The 21,747-nt window shown below is 40.2% G+C and overlaps 4 protein-coding genes across 5 annotated transcripts; 2 read left to right on the top strand and 2 right to left on the bottom strand.

Moving 5' to 3' along the window:
- Positions 1-2,879: 2,879 nt before the first annotated feature.
- On the bottom strand, positions 2,880-7,279 carry upf3b (UPF3B regulator of nonsense mediated mRNA decay). Its single transcript, XM_085244481.1, has 10 exons — positions 6,860-7,279; positions 6,557-6,663; positions 6,364-6,470; positions 6,085-6,183; positions 5,795-5,905; positions 5,669-5,712; positions 5,405-5,593; positions 5,161-5,318; positions 4,366-4,681; positions 2,880-4,288 (listed from the first exon to the last, which is right to left on the bottom strand). Exons 1-10 carry the CDS (start codon positions 6,968-6,970, stop codon positions 4,151-4,153), a joined length of 1,380 nt encoding a protein of 459 aa, XP_085100607.1. The 5' UTR covers positions 6,971-7,279; the 3' UTR covers positions 2,880-4,150.
- A 510-nt stretch (positions 7,280-7,789) lies between these two features.
- ndufa1 (NADH:ubiquinone oxidoreductase subunit A1) lies at positions 7,790-9,005 on the top strand. The gene is made up of 3 exons (XM_085244495.1): positions 7,790-8,046; positions 8,129-8,218; positions 8,856-9,005. Exons 1-3 carry the CDS (start codon positions 7,945-7,947, stop codon positions 8,874-8,876), a joined length of 213 nt encoding a protein of 70 aa, XP_085100621.1. The 5' UTR covers positions 7,790-7,944; the 3' UTR covers positions 8,877-9,005.
- Positions 9,006-10,873: 1,868 nt separating this feature from the next.
- nkap (NFKB activating protein) lies at positions 10,874-14,089 on the bottom strand. The gene is made up of 8 exons (XM_085244467.1): positions 13,458-14,089; positions 13,104-13,184; positions 12,682-12,746; positions 12,499-12,594; positions 12,369-12,411; positions 12,086-12,283; positions 11,477-11,626; positions 10,874-11,281 (listed from the first exon to the last, which is right to left on the bottom strand). Exons 1-8 carry the CDS (start codon positions 13,919-13,921, stop codon positions 11,107-11,109), a joined length of 1,272 nt encoding a protein of 423 aa, XP_085100593.1. The 5' UTR covers positions 13,922-14,089; the 3' UTR covers positions 10,874-11,106.
- Positions 14,090-15,036: 947 nt separating this feature from the next.
- Positions 15,037-20,819, top strand: zbtb33 (zinc finger and BTB domain containing 33). 2 transcript variants are annotated; one of them, XM_085244447.1, is made up of 2 exons: positions 15,037-15,501; positions 17,620-20,819. In XM_085244447.1, exons 1-2 carry the CDS (start codon positions 15,189-15,191, stop codon positions 19,470-19,472), a joined length of 2,166 nt encoding a protein of 721 aa, XP_085100573.1. In that variant the 5' UTR covers positions 15,037-15,188; the 3' UTR covers positions 19,473-20,819. The 2 variants fall into 2 exon arrangements, with proteins under 2 accessions (XP_085100573.1, XP_085100581.1); XM_085244455.1 differs by lacking the exon at positions 15,037-15,501 and adding an exon at positions 15,609-15,866.
- The last annotated feature ends 928 nt before the right edge of the window (positions 20,820-21,747 follow it).

The raw sequence follows: 21,747 nt of genomic DNA, 5'->3' as shown, positions 1-21,747 counted from the left end.
CTGTTGTTAGCCTCAGTGAAGCCATAGTGCTGGCCTCAGGTGTCCATACTCAGTAAACCACAGACAACATAATACAGATGCTTGTCACTCACCAAATCCTAAGATGAATTTTAGAGAAGAAACAGAAAAAAACAGAAGTAGGAGCATAACTACAAGTGGAGAAAAGGAGTTTTATTTATATTTTTATTTATTTTGCTATGCTACAGTGGAAGTCATTGTGAATGTCATGGTAATTTGAGCTTTTAATGATTTCTTGATCTCTTTCCAAGGTAAAAACATTGTACAGCATCTTTAATGATCTTAAAAAACAAGAACTGGGTGCACGGGTTTGAATTTATTTTGGATTTTCATTAATCCTGAAGTATGCAATATTAAGTTAAATGTCCCTTAGCAAGTTGCATCTCGAGCAGATGCTTCTGGCATTATTCTGGCTGGACATTTGATTACTCTTCTTAGGAGAATTGATAGAGTTCACTTAAATTGTTTGGTTTCCTGGCTTTTAAGCATAGTCCACAAATTTTCAATAGAGCTGAGGCCCAGAAGCTTAATGTTATCCTGATTTTTCCATTTCAAAACGAATATTGATGTGTGTTTAGAATCATTGCCCTCTTGGAGCACCCTGCTGTATTCAAGTTTCAACCATGTAGCTGTTGATTTGAGGCGAAGTTGAAAAATAAGTAGTCCTCTCCTCCATTATTCCATCCACTTTGTGCAATGTACCAGTATCACTGGAAGCAAAACAGCCCCAGAGCATGATGCTACCACCACCATGATTCACATTTGGTACAGCTGCTGTTAAGCAGGTTTGAAAACATCACCTTTACTCCTCTGAACGTATTTCTTGTTACTGTGGCCAAATAGTCCAATCTTGGTCTCGTCTGACCATGAAAAAAACTTTTCTCCAGAAGGCATTTGGCTTTTCCACGTGGGCAGCTCCAAATTTTAGGTCAAACTTGAACGTGTCGATTTTTGGAGCAGGATGTAGATGTAAAACTTGACTGTAGTTGTTTAGAAATTATTCCAAGACATATTCCCAATTTGTGCAAACCTACATTTCTCCTTTTTAGATATTCACTGAGTTCTTTGAACTTTTTAATTGTCCTGAGTATTGGTCCACCCAGTGAGTGCTGTCAAATAAATCTCCAAAAGTCCAGATGAACAGAATCAACTTTTGGAGATTTACTTACCTGGATGATTGAGCATGCATCAAGATGTCAAATAAATCCGCTTTATGCTGGCAAACAGAAACTACCAGTTATTACTAGTATCATTAAAAGATTTGAGTGTATCTACATCATTGATCCTGTGTATACCATATAGTTGTTACTGTGTGTGGATTAGAGAAAATCCCAATTCCTGTTTTTAAGTTATTAAAGTCGTATGCTGTACAATCATTCCACCCTGGAAAAAGAAACAGCTCAAGAAATAACAAAAAGCCCCAAATTACCTTGACATTCATGACCACAATGAACGAAGCAAACTTCTGACTTCTCCTTCACTGTGATATAAATCCTCTAAGTTTTCTCTGCCCTCCCTGTTGTCTCTGCATCCAACTGCCGCTTTGCCTCATTTACTGGTGAAAAATTCTCAGTTCCAACTGAGCTGCCCCATTGAATGAGCATTTGTTCAATGGCACAATGACAACACCACCTGTTTGAAAGAGCACCAAAGCAGTCTTGACAGTCATGTCTCTAACATAACCGCTGATGCCGTGACATTTTTTCCACAGGTTGGGAGCACCTTGGCTCTTTGTTGTTCTTTTTTGACTTTTCAAATCCTCCTTATCCCATTTAAAGGTTGTAATTTTGCCTTCACCTGCATCCATCTGGTAATAATCATGAAGAAAAATAAGATAAACAAAGAAAACGAGATAAATGCAGTGTAACACTACAGAATGGATCGTTGTTATCTATCCATTTGAATTGCACTAGTCTGGTTTTATTTCAGAGTCCCTGGGCTCCTGCAGGCTCATTTATAGGCGCACTACTTTCTCCTTTTTCCGCCCCTTTTCACACACCTCATATGAAGCTCCGATACCAGACAGGTGAGCTGAAATAATATGAATCCAGCTGGAAACAACACATTATGCTGCTGTAAGTGTAACAATAGCTTCCGAACACCGAGCCAACTTCCTTCTGGTTCGTACACCGTGCATAGTAGCACCTCTCTGGCTGAAGTGAACATGAACGGAAGAAGGAAAGAAGCCGAAGCACATTCTCACCTGAGCCTTTCAGTCATGTCACATCGCTAACCCACAGTTTGAAGTTCAGCTTTAAAAAAAAGAAACACCCAAAGAAAAACTGCTGCTGTAGCATTACCTCCAAGTGCAGCTGCTTCGCTTTTATCCTTGCTTCCTGCTGCTGATGTCCACAGCAAAGTCCAAGCACACCTACTTTTTTTTTTTTTCATGCAAATCTATTTCATTTAAATGTTTCACGGCAAACCGCGTCGTTATGTTCCAGGTCCAACCTGCAGGATAAACGAAATAATAACCCCCCCAAAAAAGGCTTTTGTTTATTCTTACTTTTGTTTTGTCTGCAGACAATAATCTGGGATAGATCTGCATGTAAACTGTGTCATTACCACGAGTTTATAATGTGAATATTTTACTTTGTACTGAGTTATGCTGATTCTGTAATATCCAAGCACAAGGTCGTGAGTTCCTTATTAACATTCTTACACTTCTTTTGATGGACAATTGTTTATTTCTTTAGTTCAAAGGACTAAGTGTGGCGTCTCTTTCTACTGCACACAAGCTAAAGACACAGCTCAACATCAAAGTATTTGCTAGGTTGTTAGCTTTTTCCCCCACTTATGACTGATCAACAATCCAGATACTGGATCACTTCATACCTTAAAAAAAAAAAAGATACTCAGACTTTAGTGACGATCTCTTTTATTAGTAGTCAAAAGAGGCTACAGTATGTTAGCATCACCAGCAGTGATATGTTTCCATGCTGCATTCAGATTAGAGCATCGCAGATGAATGTTTTAAGGACAGTTTGAGATTAGAAAAAGAGGAAAGGCCACAGATTGGTCGAGTCAGCTCCAATTTTACATGCCAGTCTAGTCAAAATGGCTGTTTCTCCTTTGTCACTGACTGAATGAAATGAAAACAGTTGATCCCAGATAACAGAAGCGCAGATTATATCTGCCAGTTCATGTTATATATGAATTGTACGGCTATCCAAGCAGAGTAAAGCCGAACCCTATGCCCTAAACATGAAACCCTCAAAGCAGTAATGTGAGTGTGCGAGTATAACATGGATCAAAATGGTATAAACAGGAACCTTAAAGCCAGAATAGGTTTTCTATTATTGTGGCCTAGGGTCTGTCTGATCTGTTGTGTTCCAGGCTCCCATCTAACAGAGGAGACAAGAGCGACCTGTCATATAATGGATTTACTTGATTTAGTCGAAATATAATACGTTTTTAAAAAGTGTAATAAGGCATATAGTGCATTGCGTTGACTTCTTGGGTGGCTGCTCCTCTCACTTGCTGGCTTTTCCTGTGAACTGTGAATAGTTCCCTAAGGTAAAGGCTGGAGAAACTGGGCTTAAGGATGGTGTGCATGGAGGAGTTAAAACGTGTAGCCCTCACACATTTAACACAAGCACAACTCAAAGGTTTGTGAGCATGGACGCTGGGATTGAGCCAAAGGTGTCATTTTTATGTGTACACTTCAAACTGAAAGTGCCAATGCTACAAAAGGAAAATCATTAAGGAGTGTAGAAACTATGCTGTAGAGCTCTGCAATGTAGAAATACTGACTGATTGGAAAGTTTGAGTGAGTTTTAGATGAAAGACAAGTTGAAAGCTAAAGTTTTCAGCGCCTACCACACATTTTCCATCAGAGAAACGCTACTGAAGTAAGGTCACTTTGAGTTTATGTGGTCCAAGAAAGCTTTGGCTTCACTAATGTGCCCTACAGCCAAACTCTTTCCAAAGTTTACCTCTTTGATCAAACAAAACTAAACAGGGTCACATTTAGGCACTAACAGGCTCCACAATCACACCTCTGCCTCTGAGACTGGGAGACCCTGATGCTGTGCTGCACGTGGCCTCCAGATGCCACTCTGCTGCTCTGAGCCCCACAGGCCTGTCTCCTCTCTCTTCGCCAAACGTAAAAATGCTGCAGGTAGAAATCTGCTCAGTCGTCTTCTTTCTCAGCCACTTTCCTAGCCTCGGTATCTGGCTTTCTGTCAGTGGAGTTGGATTCAGCTCCTCCTCCTGCAGCACGGTTGCGGCTTCTTGCACCTGGCTGGTACAGCTGAATAGCAGGCCGGTCCTGATACAGACAAAGAACAGGCTCAGAAACACAACTGGATGAAATCGTGTGATGATTTAAGACCTACGGGCAGTTACCTTATTCCGTAGCCGCTCTCTTTTCCCACCGTCCTCCTTCTTGTTGTCCTTAGCAGGCTTCTCTGGCTTCTCAGTGTGTGGGGAGTCTGGCATGTTTTCACCCTTCTTCTTCTCCAAGGGTTTATCTTTTTTAACCTCCTCCTCCCGCTTCTTGAAGGAGTTATCTCCATCCTGATGTTCCCTTCTTCTCCGACGTTCCTCATCCTGTCGCTTGAAGCGTTCCCTCTCTTTCTGCCGACGCTCCTTCTCGCGCTCTCGGTCTCTGTCTCGATCCGTGTCACGCTCCCTAAACTCCTTCCGCCCATCTTCGTCCCCTCTGTGGGAAAAGCACAAGCTTGACTGAACCTATAAGGGACCATTTTCATTATATGAAAGTAAGTATTGAGCCACCTCTTAATTAAAATCAAGTAGCAATCCATGTAGTCTGCCTTTACAAACATTTATTTAAAAAAAACAAACAAACAAACAAACAACCAACACACATAACAACAACAGTCTTCCTGTGGAACTCCTACATTTTCCACAATCAACTGTAAGCAGTGCTATTGCAGAGTGGAAGTATTAAATAACCACATCAACTCAACCACAAAGAGAGATCAGGTGAAGTCAGAGAGAGCTGAGGCTAGTAGAGTGTCAACAATGTTTTGTTGGCTCAATACCCACAGAGCTCAAACCTCCTCTGGCATTAACATCATTCCGGTATTAAATATAATGGGGTCAACCTAAAATAGCTTGTTCACTTGAGGGTTGAAGGTTAATGTATTTGGACAATTAAAAGAAGAGTGATGAACTAACTTCCTTCCTCGATCCTCCTTGTGCTCGATGTTCTGACGTCTCTTATGATCAGAACCTCCCAAAGATCTGTCCTCTTTATTTGGCTTCTCTGGCTTCTTGGACTTCTCTTTTGGCTTCTCCGGGTTGCCTTCATCTCCTCTCTCTGGCTTCTTCAGGAGCTACAACAGAAAAAGTAAACACGCATCAAGTACTGAAAGTTGGACACAGTTTTGAGCTTATTCTTTCAACTACTGCACACACACACCTTTATCTTTGGCTCGTCTTTAGCTTGGTCTTTGTCCTTCTCCAGCGGTTTCTCGAGCTTCTTCATCTTCTCTGCCTCTTTGCGTTTCCTCCTCTCCTCCTCCCTCCACTTACGACGCTCCTCATCGCGCAGACGTTTGCGCTCGAGTTCCCTCCTCCTTCGCTCTTCTTTCTTCTCCTCCCTGAGTCTCTGAAGAACATTAAAACAAAATGTGTGAGGCCAGCCTTCAGCAATGTATACACATCTCGACCTGAACTTATTTACCTGTTTATTCTTCAGGAAGTCCAGCAGAGGAGTTGTTTTTTTAGCTTGAACAAAGGAAATGATAAAAATTATTCATTCTGCAGTGCGTTTGTTTGAAAACTATCAGTATTTGACTGCGAAACATACCAACGAGTTCCTTTGATTTAGCCTCAATCTCCTCCAACAGGATCTCAGGTGTAGACGTTAGCTTCTCGTCGTCCCCGTTGTAATATTCAAGGAACCTTTTGTAATCTGGATCTTAAAGTCAAATGAAACACAAATAAACACATTAATGATTATAGCAAGACTACTTTTTCTGTATCTTTATATGTGTTCCTAAATTGCACTTAAAGTGGACCTATAATGCTTTTCCTTATTTTCTGACATGCTGTTTTACAGTAGATGAATTGTATTTATCAAGGGGTGAATATATTTACCTTCGACAATTGTTCCACACTTTGCATCCTTTTTTTTACTTCTTTTCTTGGCAGTTTTTTGAAAAGGTGAAAACTCCACAATGGCAGGATACTCCTGACCTGTTCGTAAACATCATGTGGAAAAAGATGAAACTTCGGGTCCATATATATATATATATATATATATATATATATATATATATATATATATATATATATATATAAAAGCTCCCAGGCCTCTGGTAGAGGACCCGAGCTTGAAGGATAAACCGCCCGCATGGGCGTGCTGGGTGTTGTTACCTCTGCTGTCAATGAATACATATCCATCAAAGCGATCTCTGAAGAGGACTATATCCTCTTGGTTTCTGAAGTTGATATAAGCCCTTGCAAAGAGGTGAGGGTAAAGGCTGAAAGAGGAAAACACATGTGTCACACATATACGAGTATATTTATCTTTTGTTAACAGTGAGGGAATCTTTACAGATAAACTCACCTCGTGTCGTTAGAGAAGAACTCCAAATAATCCACCTCTGGGAGCGGTTGCAGTTGCTCCTCCAGCTCCTCTTTGGTGAGACTTGGTGGTAGTCGTCTGATCACAATCTATTTTTTTTTTAATCATAGGTGAAGTTATTGTCCGGAGAACAAAGTTGGGGCTGATAAACAGATTTCTTAAGTTCACGCGCACTGTATCATTATACACGTGAAAGATGATAAAACACTACAACATAAAAATATTGCAATTTTATCAACCTGGCGGTTTATAGCAACATGAGCTAACGCAGCTAGCAAGTTTTACCTTTGTCATGGCCTCCTTCTTTTCCTTGGACTTCTCCGTCTTTTCTCCATCTTCACACTTTATCTCCACCCTTTTCTCCTTCGGTCGATTGTTTTCTTTGTCTTCCTTCATTGCGGCAAACTTTACTTAATCCGGGACTTGGGTCTCATCTCATTCAGCTGACTTGTTTACCTTTCAGCGAGTTAGCCTCTGCTAGTGAACGAAGTAACTAGAACTTCCTCACTGACGGTTAGCGCTGCGCTTCAGTATCAGCGCCGGAGTGGGGCGCTGCACATGAACTCAATTGTGCCTAGGCAATTAATTTAATAACTAAAATATATTTTGTGTTGTTTTATTTACATTCTTAATTAGTTTGTCCCTGAAAGGAATTATTCGGAAAGGTTAGTTAATGATGTTAGAAAGAAATAATGCTAGCATGAGCCAAAAAGAGCTTCCGCCTTTCAGATACACTTCAATTTAAAAGCTCACACGGTTGAGTTCGTGGGTTTTTTGTTTTAACAACGTCGTGTTTGGGGATTTCTAGACAAAAAAAAACAAAACAAAACAAAAAAACAAACGAACGAAAGGAAATTAAATAAATCAGGATTTTTTAAAAAGAGTGCATAATTAAAAATTTCGTGCTTTTAAGTCGATTTTTTTTGGGGCGGGGGGAGACAGACTAACTCTAAACTAAAATTTTTGAGATAATAAAGAAATAGCGAAACGTTGACCTATAAATAGCTAAACAAACATTTGTACGTTTTTTTTTCCAATGATAATTTGAATTATTATAGAATTTTTACCACTATTTTTCCTCCCAACATATCCATGTCCGATCGGTTTCGTCTTTTGACAGTAAAAGGATAATTTAATCAAGTAATCATCGATTTAAATTTACGATCAAAATGAATTGTTGAATTGAAGTATTTTATCTTGAAATTCTTCAACAGGAAGTTATTGTCTTGTCCTGGAAGAGGAACGTAGGTCGTGCTGACGGTCGACATTTTGCTACTTTCTGGGATAAATAAACAGCGTTAGGTAGGTTTGGGGCAACTTTGTTGTCCTCGAAGTTGCTCTTTGTCCCCTGACAGTTAGACGCTGTAATCATGTGGTATGAAATTCTGCCCGGACTCGGCATCATGACCGTGTGTCTGATCATCCCCGGTGTCGCCACCGCGCAGATCCACAAGTTCACTAACGGAGGAAAGGTGAGGACGCAGGCGCTGCCAGCAGGTTCTCGTGTTGTGTACCAGACTGCTGGATTATAAAGAGTGTGTTTTTCCCCCGCAGGAGAAAAGGATTGCTCGGGTTCCGTGGCAGTGGTATCTCATGGACAGAGACAAGCGAGTGTCAGGAACCGGACGCTACTTTGACTCCAAGGTTAGCTTCCCTCTGCCCATAATAAGTAATGCTAATGAATAGCAAAGTGTGCAACTTACAGCCTTCCCCTGAGACTACAACTGCATATAAATATAAAAATCGCTTAAACTACCCGACAGTAGTGTGCACAGTTTCATAAAAAACAGTATGTGCAAATACGGTGCACTTTCAAAACCCTAGGTTTGTTTCAGTTAGTCGTTTCATGGAGGCACTCTTGGTAGCACATTTGCAGGATCTGGGGTGCATCTATACATAGGTGCGTTTTCAAATGGCTATAACTTCATCACAGAAATAATTTTTATCCAATTGTCTCCTATAATGATACTTTAACCTAAACTATATAATTATGCAAACTGATCATCCCATATGCTCTCTGCTAAATAACCAGATGCCATACTATAGCCTCATATAGTACCACACGGTGGTCTTCTTTGTTCTCGGTCATCAGGTATCACCAAAATCCATCAACTTTGTAAAATACTGAGGATTTACAGGCAGCGATGGGGGTGTTAGTCATGTGTAGAGCATAAAAGGAGACTTAAAAAGTCCACAAAATGAGTTATTAGCTTAAATGAACACAATGGCTGCTCATGTATAACTACGTTTAATCCTTATTTGTTTCTCTTTTTCTCACTAGGGACTTGAGAACATCCACTGACGAGGAACCTGGAGAGACCCGGGAGAAGAAAGTTCTTTGTTGTACATTAAAAGATTATATTTAACATTCAGTTGTTTGTGTTTTTCAGTCTTTTAAGATGGGTGATTAAACTCTTCCACACACTGGGAATCTTGTGAGGCTTCTTATATTGATTTCTACCAGTAACAGAAGGAGGAGTGCAGTTACTATTATTTATTTATTTTTTTATATCTGCTTAAATGTTGACAGGTTTACTGGACTTGAGATGTATAACAGTACCTGCTGTTATCATTTAGCTGTAATACAATTCCTGCAGCATCACATTAACTGTAACTAACTTTATTGTTCTGAGTGGCTTCAACAAATAACTGTTAAACAAAACAAAAAGACGTGATCTTAATCCATACATTTTTTTCAATACAGTTCAATTATGTCTTTCAGTTTTTTACAAATATGTTTTTTAAAAAAAAACTTCTATTACTGTCCTCCTTGTGCTTACAAAAATGTTCATATAAACAAGCAATAATGAAACGCTGTGGGAAAAAAATCCCCTGTAAGAAAAAAAATACAATAATTCTGTATTAGCAATTTTTAGAAATTGCACAAGTGAAAAACATCTTAGAAGTCACAAGACTTTCAACTCGTAAATAAATAAAGGTTTTAAAAAACAGATGAAGTAAATGTACATTGACCACTGATGTACTATAATGACGTTAAAGAAGCTGAAACAATTGCATTCGCTGTGGCATTGTTTTGATAAGCTTCTGCAATGTCACAAGATTTATTTCCATCCAGTTTTGCATTCATTTTTCACCAAGAACTTGCATTGATGATGGTAGATTGTGACTGCTGCGCTAACCCTTCTCCAGCACATCCCAAAGATTCTCAAGGAGGTTAAGGTTTGGAGTGGCCAATCCATGTGTGAAAATGATGTCTCATGCTCCCAGAACCACTAATTCACAATTCAAGCCAGATGAATCCCGGCATTGTCATCTTGGAATATCCCCGTGCCATCAGGGAAGAAAAAAACCATTGATGGAATATCCTGGTCATTCAGTATAGTCAGGTAGTCAGCTGACCTCATTCTTGGAGAACATACTGCTGCTGTATGACCAACCGAAGCAACCCCAGACCAAACACTGCCCCCACAGGCTTGTACAGTAGGCACTAGGCATGATGGGTGCATCACTTCATCTGCCTCTCTTCTCACCCTGACGCACCCATCACTCTGGAACAGGATAAATCTGGACTCATCAGACCATGTGACCTTCTTCCTTTGCTCCAGAGTCCAATCTTTATGCTCCCTCGCAAATTGAAACCCTTTTTTCCAGTTTGCCTGACTAGTGGCTTTCTTATGGCTACACAGCTGTTCAGTCCCAATCCCTTGAGTTCTCTTCGCATTGTGCGTGTGGAAATGCTATTAAACATAGCCCTGAGTTCTACTGTTGTTTTTCTTTGATTTGATTTCATCAAACGTTTAAACGTTTAAGTGATTTTTTTTTTTGGCCCGGCAGTATATATCTGATACATATTTTGAAATGAAAAAGAAAATGCTTGGAACAAAGAAGCAGACTTTTGCTTTAGACTGTGGTCTTGGAGTGGCTGTAAAATTGATTTGGCTGTACTTTACAACACAGCTCAAACTTTTTTTTTAAGTACTGAAATTTTCACGTGGTTCCTTTCTGTTCTTAAGAAGCTATTTGCTCAGATATTTGCTCAAAAATACTGGCAAATGTTTATTTTAAATATTCAGAGTTTGAAGGTAACATTGTTGCCAAGCTTTCTTAAATATGCTACAATTAACTCTTCACAAAAAAAAAAAGATCAGTTACTTAGTTTTAAAAGAAAAAGGCCTTATTTAAGTGGTTCACTCAGTCTGAGGACCTCCTGCACTTTAAAAAACAATAATACTACAAACTGCTCTTTTTTTCCTAAATTGTTTTCTACTCTTGATGCATTTATCACTTATAGTAGAACTCCCGGCAAAAACAGAAAGAAATATTAAAATGGCAACAAGATATGATAGTGAAAATTTATTTAACATTCTTGTTGGGAGCATTTGAAAAGATTTACAAGAGATGGATAGAAAAGGGAAGGAGAATACAACTGAAAACTTCTCAGACACAATTTTTACAGTTAAAACACTTCTGCACTGTACACTCAGTTCAAACTGAGAGGAAAAAAAAAGCTTTACACCTCAGGTCACCAAACAAAGAGTAAAGGTTCCAATAACAGGAGACAAACTGGTCGTTCACTTCTCCTCCTTGCCTTTGGTTTTCCTGTACACCATCTCCCTGAAGCTCGACAGGATCTTGCTCTCTCTCTTTCTCCTCTCCTCCTGGTTGAACGATGCCAGGGCTCGCTTTTCGTCTGCGCTGTAGATCTGGTTTTCCTTTCTCAGACGCACGGCCTCCATACGACGATGTCTGCGGGGCGAAAAATTTGTCAGTATTACAGGAAGAAAAGCTGAACACACTTCTGGATCTGCTCAACTCAACCCAGCCTAGAGCACAAGCTAAAGCAAATGTTACAATGTGCAGAGATTAGTAAAGAAATTAAACAACATTTAAAGCAATCAGCTCTTTTTCATGAAAAATGTCCATTTTCTAAACATTACGTACCTGCTGCCACTCATGACGTAACCAGACTTCTCGAAGTTTGCGATCTCATCGCTGGTGAGACCGATCTCTCCTCTTCTTGGGATACGTTTGCCAGCTTTCACGTACTCTGCCATGGCAGCACCTTCACCTGGCAACAGGGCGTGACCGAAACTGGAGGAAGGAGGAAAAAAAAGAAAAAGAAGCTTTTATCAAAAATTCTGCCAAATGATTTAGACAAGTTGTGTGGTGGAAATGTTTAACAGAGTCCGTCTTATTTTGTCACATCTGATAAACTGAATCACGGTGATTTCTATTTTTTTTATAGCCTAAATAAAACTGAAAGACCCAATCAATTATCAGCAATCTTCAATAAAGTCAACTCTACTATCACTTTTTAAAAAAAAATCCCAGTCTTCAAGCTCACCGTTTAGCAAGCAAGTTTGAAAATACGTAACCTCTGTTATTTTTTCTGTTTTCAGACATTTAATCAGTTTTCTGTACTGTGCTGTACAGGTACACTCCACTGTAAACAGCAGTTGTGTTTGGGAATTCAACACAAACTACATTAGGGTTAGATGCTTTTCTCTTTAAGTTTGTTAATGCAGGAATTAACCCCGAACAGTGACTCACTCCAAAGGTCGATCGTTCTGAGACATGTGAGTGAGAGGAGCTTCGGGGCCGACCACATGCTCATCCATGGAGGTTTTCTCCACCCACATCACCCCATTGGGATCTTCCTCCTCTTCGTCCTCTGAGGCCTCGCTGCTGGAGTCGCTGCTGGACTCCTTCCGGCTTTTCTTCGCCTTCTTCTTCTTGGACTTCTTAGACCTGACGGGAAACAGGATGCTTGGTTAGTCAAATGGGCTGTTACCACGTCAACAGAGCTGATGCACAGCTTCGTATCAGAACTTACTTTTTGCTCTTCTTTTTCTTTTTCTTCTTCTTTATTTCTTCCTCTGAAACACAAAAACAAGACAGTTAAACTGATGAATCTGATTAGAGAAAAAACAAAACAAAAAAAGGGTGCTTTTCGTTCATCTTACCATCCGAATCTGATTCAAGCTCACTGTCCTCTGAGTGCTTTTTGTTCTTTCTCTTCTTGGACTTCTTCTTCTTTTTCTTTTTCTTCTTCTTCTCTTCTGATAATAACAGACAGAATGGGTTTGTTATAAATTCACAGAAAATGTTGGATTGCTGTAATTTATGTGTGTCCACACTCTGTGTACCTTCTGTGCTTGATTCTGAACTGCTGTTTTTCTCGTCTTCTTCAACTGGTGTGAACTCATCGGAGCTGATGGAGGTGAAAAAAAATACAGAAAAGAATTTTTGATACCTGAAAATAAGACAGAACAACGCCTGATGTCTCTGCCAGGGCGCCAACAGGTATGACACATCAAGACCTTTTAAATAACTGCTTAAATAAAATTTAACAGGAAAAGTAAGATTTAAAAGGTGGAAAAATTGGTTAAAACAAAGTCATTGCGAAACAGAAACTCTTACGGTGATGAGACTAAAAACATCTAAGACCAAGACACACAGAATTTAAGACAGTTTTAATTAAAAAAAAATCTTTTACAAATAAATGCAGTTTTAAAGACATGTGTCTCCACAAACCCAACACAAAATTAACAGTATGTTCCTCACTTACTCTGGCTCTTTCACTCTGGGTGAATATCCCCAAACTTCAGGACAACCCAGCTCACCGATCCTCTCCCTCTCCTGCAGGCGCCTAAAACACAAGTTTGCAAAAACGTGTTTTTAACTGAAATGTCAAACTACACTTAGATTAGCAGCAAATCAAAAGAGGACGGCTTCCATCCGTTTGGTTTTTGGTAACAGATGCATTGACGAGCCCTCCACCTCCAGAGGACTGTTCATCTGAAGTGGTGGCACGTCATAAAATGCACCAATAGGCTCGTGTACCTGAGGACTGATTTGTATTATGGGAATTGCAGGGTTCAGGCTTTGATAGCTTTTCACAGTGATGTTAGACTTTTCATACCTGGCGATAAAAGCCTCTTGTCTCTGCCGCTGAGCGTCGTCCCTCTGCTGCTCGTAGTAATAATCATCTTTGAGGCCGCCGTGTTTTCCCGGAGGCTCGGACCAGTGGTTGCTGTGGTTGTGGCTGCTGTTGTTGTTGTTGTTATGGCGCTCTCTGGATCGGGACCTTGATCTTGATCTGGATCTGGACCTGGAGCGGCTACGATGAGGACTTCCTATGCGGATCCGTCTAATGTTTCTGGCCTCTTTGAATCGACGCTCCCGTTCCTCTCGCTCCCTCTCACGGTTGCGTGGCTTAGGAAGTTTGGGTCCGAAGCTGTCCGGAGACAAGCTACGGTCGCGGCTGTCGCTGCGATGGCGACTGCCGCTGCGATGGCGACTGCGGGAGCGGGTCCGAGGTCTACGGGCCCGAGGACTGCGTGGCTCCCCGCCGCCGTCAGAACTCGATCGATCCGACAGAGGCATGCCCTCTGACCGTGAGAGACTCACTACAGGACGGGGTAAAAAGTAATTAAGTAATCAGTATCTAAGAGGAGATTTAAAAGATGTCGCACACAGTTTATCTTCTTCTCCCTACGCAGAAAGCGTTTAATAACAGGAAGTACTGGTTGGTCCGTCCCAAAAAAGAATCCGACGTCAGATGTCATAGAGAACAGTTCCCAACATATTGATATAACACAATTTTCTTGCATTAAAATAATGTAAAAAAGAAAAAATCCTCAAAACTTGCATAATTACTAGCAATATGTATGGAATAAGTCCCAGTAAAACCAGTCAGATTAATTTAGGATATTTATCTATGTTTCTTTGGCTTATACTTTCTTTAAGTTTTTTTTGAATAGTTTTATAGGGAAATATTTGCTAACAATGCCTGCATGTATACTTGTAGACAGTTTATGTGCATGTCAGTATTTTCAGATGACAAAACTGAGAAGGAAAGCATAACTAATTTAATTTGTGTATACTGTGTACTCTTGATAAATATGTATTGTGAAAAACGAAATACGGTATGAATTATACTGAAGTGTATAATATAATCACTATGTAAAGAAAAAAAATAGGCTGTTCTTAATTTTTTTTTATTCTAAATTCATAGCAACAGTAACAACTATAAAAAATATATAATTTCTTAGGTGGTTTTGATATCTTTTTTATTTTTTTCCAAATGTTAAGCTGGAGTTTACTTTTTATTACTTTCTGTTTTAGCTTTAGATTAATTAATCACTAATATGAGGGGAGATTTGTCAGGGGCAGATTTAATCATTTTAGAGTAGGCATTACAATTTAAACATTTAACCAAAGAATAAAAATAGAAATTTCCAAAATGTTTGAAAATTTTTCTTTGTACATTTTTTTTTTAAATTCAGTAATAATTCTGTTTTAGTTAGCCTATTTTTCACAGGTAAACATGGGATGAATAAACAAAAAATCATTAATTTTATATCAGGTCAAAAAAAAAATATTGATTTATTTTATTTTGCATTTACAAGGTCGGGCGGGGGGTGGGACGCGGGGTAGTCCGAGAGTTTTGTGGCTGTGAAAAACTGTGAAAAACCCAACTTCCGGTTTTTCGCAACGCGCTCACGCGCCACCGGAACTACCGAGGTTTAACCGACCAACACACGGTCGTGTCTCCTACTGCTCAACTCAACATCTCTGGAAACTGGACTGCGTGTTCACTAAATTTGAGTCTTTTTAGCAGCAAAGAAACAGAGCAGCTCGGCACGTCGAGATGTCGCTCTCTATAGTTCAAGTTAAAAGAAAACAGGAACCCGTGAGCAAGCCCGTGGAGGAGAAATGCGCAAAGGAGTACTTTTTCACGGAACTGGAAACCACTGCTACATGTCTGATCTGCAAGCAGAAGGTTTTATTCAAGGAGTTCAATATGAAGAGGCACTACGACGCAAAACACGCGGAAAAGTATAACCCATACCAGGGCCAGAAGAGGAAGATGATGTACGATCAACTTCAGAGAGAGTTCAACGGCCTTTCACCGCCGGCTTCCAGCCTAAAAAGAGAGGATGAATTCAAACGCTATTCTGCAGGTACTTATTCAATTGACCGTTTATTCACCCGTGACCGTTGTGAGCTTTTATTTTGAAGGCGAGACTTGTGAACCGGCAGTTATCGCGCTGCTAACCGGCGTGCAAAAAGTAAACAGTTTCCAGTTGAAATAACCTCAGAACTGAGCTTTATTTGTATTTATATGAAGCTAGGACGATGTTTTTAAATGTACTTTAAAGCCACATAGTTTGCATTTGAATGCTTATAATCGCTTACGACTGCGACTCCTGGTGGCTGAGAATGAAAAGTGAGGCTCTCTGTTGTTGTTAGCCATTGTTTGTCGTTCATTAACATATCCGCCGGCTGCCACCCTGCTCACTCCTGACAAAATCATCAAGGTTTGCAGGTAAACCTCATCAATTTAACGCTGCTGTTAGAGAGGATTTCGATTTGGCCTCTATTCTACTAGAGGCATGCTAATAGTATGCTAAACAGCGGGCCGCGATTCATTAAGGAGGAAACGGTGCTACCTTTGTTAGCAATAGATGTCTTAAAAGCTTCAGTAGAGATAATAATTGCGCTCTCAGTGTTGCATTAATACCCCCTTAATGTCTTTTTAATATGTTCCTCAATCTGTCTTGGTGTCGCAAGAGGCTAAAAATGTCCCGCAAATTAACGTTTACCTAGCGCCAGCTAAGGGACGGTTTTGTTTTTGTTGCCAGGCTAACGTAATTAGCATGTCTGACATTGTGTGCACAGAAACGGAATTATGCTGTCCAAGGTTATAATTAACAAAAACTAAACTAAAAACATACAGATGATCACTTTAGGTTTAGTCTTTGCTAAGGAGAAGATGTTCACTTGCCTGTGACTGAAATTATAATACATGATCTAAACTGCCAAAATGTATATCTCCTATAATACAGTGAGTAAAAAAGACACAAACGTAACACTGAAACCGATAATAGCTAAACTAAAAAACCCACCCTGGATACCAAGAACTATATTAAGATATTTTTTTATGTGCATAAATAAATCCACTAACAAAAATATAGGAGGCCAAGCTGGAGGTGGCAGAGTGGAAGATTTTGCCATAATTAGAAATCAGTATGTCAGAGGGACTTGTGCATAGGAAGGTTAGTGGATATACTGGACAAAGACTGCTGGATGTGGAGCTGCCAGGCAGGAGGATAAGAGGAAGACCACAGAAGATTCATTAATGTAGTACAGGAAGATGCAAGGATACAGTAAGAGTGGGTCATAGTGACCTCAAATGGAATCAGCAAAAAGAACAAGATGCCTTTAGTTTGTAATATTTGGAAGACATTGTAGTAGCAGTGTAAAGTGTTAGCTTAAACATTAGTTTTTCAACTATACTCTTTTATATTATACAGTGTCCCATTGAACCACTTTCTCTCCTTTTTCCATTATTCAGTTTATCAAGCAATAAACAATTTATTATTATTTTTATTATTATTAGTTGAAACAGTCGCCTGCAGATGCTGAGTTAACAGACTGACCAATGAGTGAACTGTTTCTATCCAAAAAAAGGGCCCTATAGCTCCTAGACCACCATGACTCTAGCTATACCAAAACATGAGCCATGATTCAGGCTGAACCTCCTCATGTATTGTTCTGGGTTGTTTTGATGTTCCTGTTAGAACTGGAAATGCAGGAAATGGCAAAACTGAATTTGAGCCAGCTCTTTTACTATCTGTTGACATAACTTGTGTAACTCACATTGCTCTGCATGGTGGCACGTTATAATTAAGACATGATATAATAATATGATAAGATCAACTTTATTTATCCCAAAATTTAAGAAGAAAACGGTAAGAAACCAGGAAAATAAAATAAAAACCGACCAAATATAGTTGCTTATTAAGTTAAAAATTACTCAAAATGTGAATATTCAATTTAAATCTAAAAATGAACCTGTACTTTGTTTATCTTAGTTTCATTTTTTTTAATGCCACTTAACTTTTATTTTTTAATTGTAGTTCTATTTCTTTAAATAAAAACTTTTTTGTGCATTTCCTTTTATTTAGTACTTAGTGATTGTTGACTCTATGAAAAATGCTTTGGATATGAATAAATGTTACTTGCTTCACGTTGTTGTGCATTCACAGGTTTGATTATGATTTGCTTTTTCTCTGTAGACATGCCGAGTCTGAAGCTGATATCTGCGACCGACACACAGTACTCAGCAGCTGTGCTGAAGAACATGAATGAGCAGCGGAGCCACGGATTATTTTGCGATATCACCATCATTATACAGGACAGGAAGTTCAGAGCTCACAAAACTATCCTGTCTGCCTCAAGTACGTATTTCCACCAGCTGTTTACCGTGGCTGGGCAAGTGATTGAACTAAGCTTCATCAGGCCTGAGATCTTTGAGCAGATTCTCAACTATATTTACAGCTCTAAGATTGTCAGAGTCCGCTCTGACATGCTCGAAGAGCTCATCAATGCCGGGCAGATACTGGGAGTAAAGTTCATTGCAAACTTGGGTTCACCATTATCACAAGTTAAGGGCCTTCCTGGTTTGTCTAAGGAGGCAGAAAGCAAAAGTGACTCATCTACAGAGATGATGCCGATCATCACAGAGTCCTTCTCAATATCTGCGGAGGAGTTCAATCAGGTAAACAAGCCTGCGGATAACGAGGAGGACTCGGACAGCGACGTTCTGTTTGTCTCGAAAACAGATAGTCAGAACAAAGTGGTCGGCTGTGGTGAAGTCATTGATTTGGAGAAAATGGATTCAGAAAATGTCCCGTCAAGCCAAAATGTAGAATCAAATCATGCAGTTTCAGAATGCAAAGACAAAGCTACCACTCCCTCGAAACCATCTGCTTCAAATCCTCCCAGCATCAGCTGTCCTAAACCAATTTTAATAGACAGCAGCCCTCTACAGAGCCCGGACAGCAGCTCCAACAACTCGTCTTCCCCTGCCAGAGTTTACTCAGGAAGTGCTCCCACAACACCAGCCAGAACAAGCAGTTTGACCCCAGAGCCATCGAGTGCCTCTCAGCCCCCTGAAAACAGCGACATAATGGGAGTCCACAAGAAGCAAGTGTCTACTTCATCTCAGCAGGGGGACTTCAAAATAAGACTCTCTGATTTATCGGAAAGTTCGACACTTCAAACAAATGTTCCCAAATCTGCTATAACGGGTAAAAAGACAGTGACGCTCAGCACAGCCACGGAAATCGACTCTATTTCGTCAGGCTGCAAGGTGTATGCCAATATTGGAGAAAATACGTATGACATTGTCCCGGTGAAAGAAGATCCAGGCGAAGGAGGCTCCAAAGCCAATAAAGGGAAGAGAGCTTTTATGGCGACACCATTGAAACCCTTCGAAAAAACACCCGTGTCACCCAAGGCAGGACCAAACAAGAAGAGGACCAAAACGGAGCTCGAGGACCACTACGAGCTCATCATGGATGGAAAGACTTTCTACGTGTGCATTGTCTGTAAGCGGCCCTACGTGTGTTTGCCAAGTCTGCGCCGTCACTTCAACACCCATTCGTGGGAAAAGAAGTACCCGTGTCGTTATTGCAACAAGGTGTTTGCCCTGGCCGAGTACAGAACTAAACATGAAATCCACCACACAGGAGAGAGGAGGTACCAGTGCTTGTTGTGCAATGAAATGTTTATAAACTACCAGTTACTCTCCGCTCACTGCAAGCAAGTTCACAATCAGGATCCTTGCGGGAGGAAGGAGAAAGACGACGGCGGCAACAACTTGTACCGCTTGCTTCCGTGTAAAACAGTGCAGATGAAGTCGTACTCGTGGACTACAGATGGGCCAGGGGTCCCAGTAATATCGGAGGACGGCAGCGTGCATCACATAACCTCAGTCGGCGAAGCAATGCACTCGTCCACCCAAAGCAGGATGTTGAACTGGGACGACATTTTCGTTGAGCCCGACGCTCACATGGCGCCTAACAGCCGTGCACAACCGGAGACAGCTATGAACACGCCTCCACAGGGTCCAGCAGAGTACTACTAAGCACAGCTGACACCACTCCTTTTATTATATGTGCCTTTTAGGTGCCCCTCTTTCTCCTCGGTTCCACATCAACAATATTTTTGCGCAATTCTCAATAGTTTCAGCTGTACAGTGCGGTCTCATTAGTCTGTCAGTTGAAATGAGTGGACTAATACTGTAGTGATAACACAGGTACTAGTTTGCTGGTGGCGCTCAGTTATATGGTGAACGATGTAATGGGACCGTACCTCTCATGTTCCTCTGCTTTTTTAAAATGGCCATGATCTTTTACATTAGGTGAGCACAGAAATGGACGCGGTTCAAACATGATAGAAATGAGGAGTTTTTATGAATGAAAAGGCAAAAAAAAAAAGAAGATATTTCAGCTAAATGAGCTGAAGCACAAATGAAACGGCTGTTTTGTTTTTCAGTTTTATTTTTTCAACAGGTTACATTCCCTTAATCGTGAAATGACATTAAACGGAGGCCTGTTTAATGAAATGGAAATGGGGTTACCTATTTAAAGTGATGCATGAAGCCTTATTGTGTGTATGTGCAGCCAGTTTTGGTTACATTACACATGAAATGATGAATTTTCAGGACCGATCATTCCCGTTTCTTTTTTAAATCTCATTCTGTGCGAGAGAATGTTGATTATGAATTTCATTATATTTGTATTTTGTCATCCTGGGTATGCAGTTATTTAATTTTTGTAGCAGCCTGGAAAAGAAACTTTCTGTCTGTTAAAGGGGACCTGTTAAGATTTTTGAAAATATACGGTTACAGCAGGGGATGCTCGTATTAAACAGGGTCGGTATGTAATCTAAGGATCTCATTCATTCATCGTTCACAGTCCAGTGGGTCTGTGTCTCACCAGTGGGGCTCTCCCCAATCTTAATATAGGAGGAGCTTAATCAGCTTGTTTCAGACTAAGGCCCAGTATAAGATATGTGAGTATATAAATAAGGATTATTTTGTATCGCGAGTCATGCAAAGCCACTGTAGCATGGAGCTGGAAATGAGCTTAATAGTTCCCCTTTAAATACATTGTTTATGTTTATTTTTATTTCTGTTACTTTGTCACTTCCCTTTATTTAAAATTGCAAAATCTGCCCAGCTACATATAGAAGGCTGGAGATTTCTCCTACACGTGTGACGATAGGATGGAAATAAACTGAGCTTTATTACAGTCAATAGCTGTAGCACTTAGCATTCAGGCAGAAAACTCTTTGTTATAACTTTTCCGCTCTGTTTTTCACTGTGTCAGAGGGTAGTGATTGGTTAGTACAAGTAGTACTAACAGGGGAAACTGTACTTTGTCATGTCATTGTGCAGGGTTTCTTTTTAATAAACAGATTAACATCAGTATGTGATGTGTGGTGTGTTTTTGTGCTTGCTACACTCCAGTTTGGGCTCTTGACAGCAGGTTAACATTTCTCATAGTTTAAATTGGTCACACTGCCAGTATAGAAACAGAACAGCGCCTGTTTATTTCTTGTTTGTGCTACTACACATTTCTAGTTTGTAGCATGTATTCTACAGTGTTTTATGGATAAATCCTGTAGTTTTGCTCAAAAGGGAGTGTATTTACTTGTTGTTTTTGTACTGAAAGGTTAGCAGCTCAGCTGTGTGAGGACTTTGGCTTTAAATCTTGTTATAAAGGTTTATTTTCTTTTGGTTCACCTGTAAAAATGTTTTCTGGGGTGTGATTTAGCATTTTTATTCCAACAAAACCAGTGGGGAACATTTAAATTTACCACAGTCTTTTTTTTTTTAAACCATGAAGGTTTTGCTTGAGAAAGTAAACCCCATGTTTCATTAGCCCGTAGAACCATCTCTAACAGCAATAACTTGTTTTCGCTTTCTGTATGACTTTATCAGTCTCTCACATCGTGGAGGAATTTTACCCTTTTCTTCTTTATTGTTTCTTCACTTCATGGAGGTTTGCACACATTCACGACTCTCTTAAGGTTCCACGACAGCATTGAGGTCTGGACTTTGACTGGGCCATTGCCATTCAAATTTGCTGCTGTGCTTGGGATCATTGTCCAGCTGCATTCCCCAATTTGGGCTAAGCTCTAGCTGTCAGACAGATGGCCTTACATTAGAATACCACGCTGTGCAGAGAAATTCATGGTTGATTCAATGACTGCAAGGTGCCCAGGTCCTGTGGCTGTAAGATGAGCTCAAGTCATCACTCCACCATCGGGCTTGACAGCTGTTATAAGGTCCTTGCACTGTCCTGGACTTTTAACATTTAGCATGCTAAATGAGGCCTGTCTGAGATGTAGCTCCG

The sequence above is a fragment of the Mchenga conophoros genome, linkage group LG2 (assembly GCF_057382185.1).
Source record: "Mchenga conophoros isolate Kocher_MC1m ecotype Shallow Benthic linkage group LG2, M_conophoros_male_GT1.1, whole genome shotgun sequence".
NCBI classification, from domain to species: domain Eukaryota; kingdom Metazoa; phylum Chordata; class Actinopteri; order Cichliformes; family Cichlidae; genus Mchenga; species Mchenga conophoros.
This window is presented reverse-complemented; position numbering and strand designations above follow the sequence as displayed.

Coding starts and splice junctions, on each gene's coding strand:
- upf3b (XM_085244481.1), bottom strand. CDS start 6,970: ATGAAGGAAGACAAAGAAAACAATCGACCGAAGGAGAAAAGGGTGGAG. Junction 5,906..6,084: donor GTGTGGAACAATTGTCGAAG/GTAAATATATTC, acceptor TTTGACTTTAAG/ATCCAGATTACAAAAGGTTC. Junction 5,713..5,794: donor TAAATCAAAGGAACTCGTTG/GTATGTTTCGCA, acceptor CCTTTGTTCAAG/CTAAAAAAACAACTCCTCTG.
- nkap (XM_085244467.1), bottom strand. CDS start 13,921: ATGCCTCTGTCGGATCGATCGAGTTCTGACGGCGGCGGGGAGCCACGC. Junction 12,412..12,498: donor GCTTGAATCAGATTCGGATG/GTAAGATGAACG, acceptor TTTGTGTTTCAG/AGGAAGAAATAAAGAAGAAG. Junction 12,284..12,368: donor AAGAAAAAGAAGAGCAAAAA/GTAAGTTCTGAT, acceptor GTTTCCCGTCAG/GTCTAAGAAGTCCAAGAAGA.
- ndufa1 (XM_085244495.1), top strand. CDS start 7,945: ATGTGGTATGAAATTCTGCCCGGACTCGGCATCATGACCGTGTGTCTG. Junction 8,047..8,128: donor AGTTCACTAACGGAGGAAAG/GTGAGGACGCAG, acceptor TTTCCCCCGCAG/GAGAAAAGGATTGCTCGGGT. Junction 8,219..8,855: donor GACGCTACTTTGACTCCAAG/GTTAGCTTCCCT, acceptor TTTTCTCACTAG/GGACTTGAGAACATCCACTG.
- zbtb33 (XM_085244447.1), top strand. CDS start 15,189: ATGTCGCTCTCTATAGTTCAAGTTAAAAGAAAACAGGAACCCGTGAGC. Junction 15,502..17,619: donor ATTCAAACGCTATTCTGCAG/GTACTTATTCAA, acceptor TTTTCTCTGTAG/ACATGCCGAGTCTGAAGCTG.